The 4,361-nt window shown below is 40.6% G+C and overlaps 1 protein-coding gene across 1 annotated transcript in view; it reads right to left on the reverse strand.

Moving 5' to 3' along the window:
• Positions 1 to 1,692: 1,692 nt before the first annotated feature.
• Positions 1,693 to 4,361, reverse strand: part of CLBA1 (clathrin binding box of aftiphilin containing 1) — a 15,430-nt gene continuing 12,761 nt past the window's right edge. The window contains exon 6 of the mRNA XM_075331195.1: positions 1,693 to 3,313. Coding sequence (XP_075187310.1) covers positions 3,164 to 3,313 — 150 coding nt within the window. The 3' untranslated portion in view covers positions 1,693 to 3,163. The remainder of the gene's footprint in view (positions 3,314 to 4,361) is intronic.

The raw sequence follows: 4,361 nt of genomic DNA on the forward strand, positions 1-4,361 counted from the left end.
TAAAAAAACAGAGACCAATCCTGTAGGGACCTGATATATACCCAGACACAAAATAACATTCATCAACAGGAATTGTGTAGTAATAATATATGGCTTCCAAAAACCCATAAATTAATTTGTGTGCATCTGATATATATATATATAAACTATGTTACACAAGATAGATTAAAGTGCCAAAAATCATGCTATTGCCTGCTGCCCTATTTTCCATGCATTGTTTTATACATAGTGATGCTGCTAGTGAACTACCATACAGCCGCTGGGGCGCTATAAGCAATAAAGATTATAGTTATATAATCCACACTGAATGGGTTTAAAGTGCCGAATTCGTGCTATTGCCTACTGCCCTATTGCAAATAGTATCAATTCCTAGTAACTTTGAGCCAAAATAGCTACCTGATATTAAATAATCACAGGATCTGGGTGATCGGTCCCTCCACCCCAACGCCGTTTCGCCCTTGCTTCTTCCGGGGGCGTGGCTAATGGTAAATGGGGCTGTCTATTTATGGAATCGTCGGAGTCTATTTAGTGGAAACAGCTGATCGCTTGTTAATGATGCTCGTTGTGAGGGGTGTGTATTGGCTGCAGGATCCGGCTTTAGGTTCCTCCCACAGGAACTAACCCCGTCGCGCGTGTGGAACGCAAGCCTGACACGCAAGCCCCGTCTCCATGTACGCGCGACCAGGAAGTTCGGAGGTCCTCAGTCTGATTCTGCGCACTACCGCTCACAAGGGACATAGAAAAACTCTCACAAAATGTGAGATCGCAAAGAACTTGATCTATAAATATTCAATAAGCATGATCACAACTTTACTACAGAAAATACCTGCAAGATATTAAGATATACCTAATATCTTGCAGGTATTTTCTGTAGTAAAGTTGTGATCATGCTTATTGAATATTTATAGATCAAGTTCTTTGCGATCTCACATTTTGTGAGATTTTTTCTATGTCCCTTGTGAGCGGTAGTGCGCAGAATCAGACTGAGGACCTCCGAACTTCCTGGTCGCGCGTACATGGAGACGGGGCTTGCGTGTCAGGCTTGCGTTCCACACGCGCGACGGGGTTAGTTCCTGTGGGAGGAACCTAAAGCCGGATCCTGCAGCCAATACACACCCCTCACAACGAGCATCATTAACAAGCGATCAGCTGTTTCCACTAAATAGACTCCGACGATTCCATAAATAGACAGCCCCATTTACCATTAGCCACGCCCCCGGAAGAAGCAAGGGCGAAACGGCGTTGGGGTGGAGGGACCGATCACCCAGATCCTGTGATTATTTAATATCAGGTAGCTATTTTGGCTCAAAGTTACTAGGAATTGATACTATTTGCAATAGGGCAGTAGGCAATAGCACGAATTCGGCACTTTAAACCCATTCAGTGTGGATTATATAACTATAATCTTTATTGCTTATAGCGCCCCAGCGGCTGTATGGTAGTTCACTAGCAGCATCACTATGTATAAAACAATGCATGGAAAATAGGGCAGCAGGCAATAGCATGATTTTTGGCACTTTAATCTATCTTGTGTAACATAGTTTATATATATATATATCAGATGCACACAAATTAATTTATGGGTTTTTGGAAGCCATATATTATTACTACACAATTCCTGTTGATGAATGTTATTTTGTGTCTGGGTATATATCAGGTCCCTACAGGATTGGTCTCTGTTTTTTTAATGGTTGTGATGTGTTTTTAAAGTATGTAATAAAAATTATGTTTTAACATGAACCACTTATTTGTTGCCTGATTTGGGGACAAATTCTGTGTTGTATTACTTGTTACAAGTGGCATGAATAATTTTGGTATCTTGTTGATTAATCGAACAATTTACATACAGGAAAGGAGATTATATAAAGGTATTTTTCGGGTCTACGGTTGGTGGTGGTGGTGGGGCAGGGGGTAACATGCACCTTTTATGTGTTGCAGCACAGGCGCTGCTGGAGGTACTAGCATTACTTTAGAAGGCTAAAAGCTCATGACAGGTATCCTTTAAATAAGCAAAATAAAAGAAGCGACGTACGTTTCATTTTTTTAACAGCTCTTAATGGAATCTGCTCCAATTAGACTCTCTCTAATCAATAGATTGCAAGAACAAAAAAATGCTGTTGCAAAAATATTTTAAACTCATTTCAGAAAAAAAAAAGCATTTTAAAAAGTGGGATTCTCATGAAAAACTTGATTGTGAACACGTCAAAAAAAAAAAAAAAAAGTCAGTGTGAACATAACTTTAAAGGTTTTGGAAAACATGTTCCTTTGCTGCAGTTTTTTTTTTTTTTTAAACAAATTATACCCAGTGCTTAGTATCAGTCACTGCTCTTAGCGTCTGCTGTGTGTACATCATGTCAGCAGCGCTGCAGCCAATCGTGGAGCTCAGAGGCTCTGCTAGAGTTGAAGATATAAGCCGATGAGCTCACTGATTGCGCCTGATTCACTGACATTGCGTCGACTGCACTATTACCAGTGGCGGAGACTCAGTACTAGACCTGATGAGGGAGAGTAAAGCACAGATTGATTATTTAAGACAAACTGCCGGAAGGGGGACAAGTGTTTTCCGACAATGGAAAACCCCTGTAAAAGCTGTCCAACCCTCCCACAAGCAATGGAGAAGTCTCCAGAGAAAAATTGCATACTTTGACTATGGTGGATTTTGCTAAAAGTATAAATATATATATTTATTTTATCCCCCTCCCCCCCTTTAAACTCCATGGCTATTGTGTTTGTGCAAAAAAAAGCAACTCATTTTAGTGGACCTTCAGTTCTAAATGTACCTTATGTAGTTCCATAGCAGAGCCCAGAGACCGGCTCTGTACACCACTGCTTCTATTGCAATTACAGATTTGTACTTGGAAACCGCACAGGGCTCTGTCTGCCGCTGGAGCTCAGAAAGGAGCAGAGCCTGTTACTCATGTGCTACAATCGTATAGTTCTGCGCCTCCAAAACAAAGCTTTACTTATCAAATTAATTGCCCGTCATATCATTCCTACAGGTCTCACATCAGTGTGTTCAGAAATACCATCAGTGAAAGTGGCCCGAATATACAGTGCAATAAGTTAGACATATGCTTAAAATTTCAGTAGTATAAATATTTTCTTATCCAAAAAGCTTAAAAAAAAAAATTAAATAACACAGAACAACTGTAAAGCTTAATACCTAAAAATTGAAGCGCAATTGGTTTGCACTGAAAAAACTCTTTTTCCCTATAAACGTGAGAAAAGGCAAAGAAACTTCATTCTGAGACTTCTTCAGGACCAACTGATATGAAAAGATATGTCCGCTCTTGGATCCCGGAGCAACATCCAACTGAAAGAAAAAAGATGTTAACGATAAACTTGCTTCCTCCAGATGAAATTATGCAAGTACGTGACCTGTAGCAATACAGCTCAAATGTACAAAAAAAGGGTGGTAATGGGGTCTGACAGCACCCCTTAAAAGCAGCAATGTATGGTTACATAGATAGTTTTGCTTCGTTGTGTATCAGACTTTGATTTGTAGCCACCTTGTCATGGTGGGAAGGCTTTCATGCTTTTTGATCAGTGTTACGGTAACCATGTACACTCTTATTTTAAATGCTCATTTCGTGTTTTTTTTTTTCTCTTGGGTTTTGTCTGTGAAAAGGTCACCATGGGAACATTCTTCTATTGCACGTATATACCAACTTATACTCTGACTTCCCCCCCCCCCCCAAACATTAATTTTTAGACAATTGAGGCAGATTTACTATATCAGACATATTTTAGCCAACTCTACACGAGCGAAGGAGGCACCAAAATTTATCAAACAGCATGAACCAGTTTGATAAAGTTGGAGCACCACGAATAAATTTGCACCACATAAATGTGCAAACAATTACATTTTTGGGGGCTCATATAAAGCAAAGAATCTACCATGTATACTTTCGCACGAGTTCATGTGCTGTAGGGAGAGCCATATTTGCCACTAAAGGTCTGGTTCCTAGGACGGAAGGCAGCTTTTCTATGCCTCCTACTAGACTGGCACATCTATAATAGGGTCAGGAGGATATAGGAATCATGCTTTCCATGTATTCACTACACTGCAGCTCTGATTGGTTGAGAAGGGAATTCGATGTGCTGTGTTCCACCAACATTCATAGTAGAGGAGATCACTGTGGATGCAGTGCCCATCACTTCCCCAACCTATAATCATTTTATATTGGGTTTTTTCCCAGGTGTAGCTTAGTGTGCACTTTATGGGGCAGGTGCTCACAGATGACTTGGTGAAGAGGGGGTGCAATATGTGGCTGCCTACTATGTTTGCAAATGATGTGGCGACAGTAGGGAATTTTGTATGTGTATGTGGGTGGCAGGTGAGGTGTGGTGGTGGGGAGGAC

The sequence above is a fragment of the Anomaloglossus baeobatrachus genome, chromosome 12, assembly GCF_048569485.1.
Source record: "Anomaloglossus baeobatrachus isolate aAnoBae1 chromosome 12, aAnoBae1.hap1, whole genome shotgun sequence".
Lineage (NCBI taxonomy): Eukaryota > Metazoa > Chordata > Amphibia > Anura > Aromobatidae > Anomaloglossus > Anomaloglossus baeobatrachus.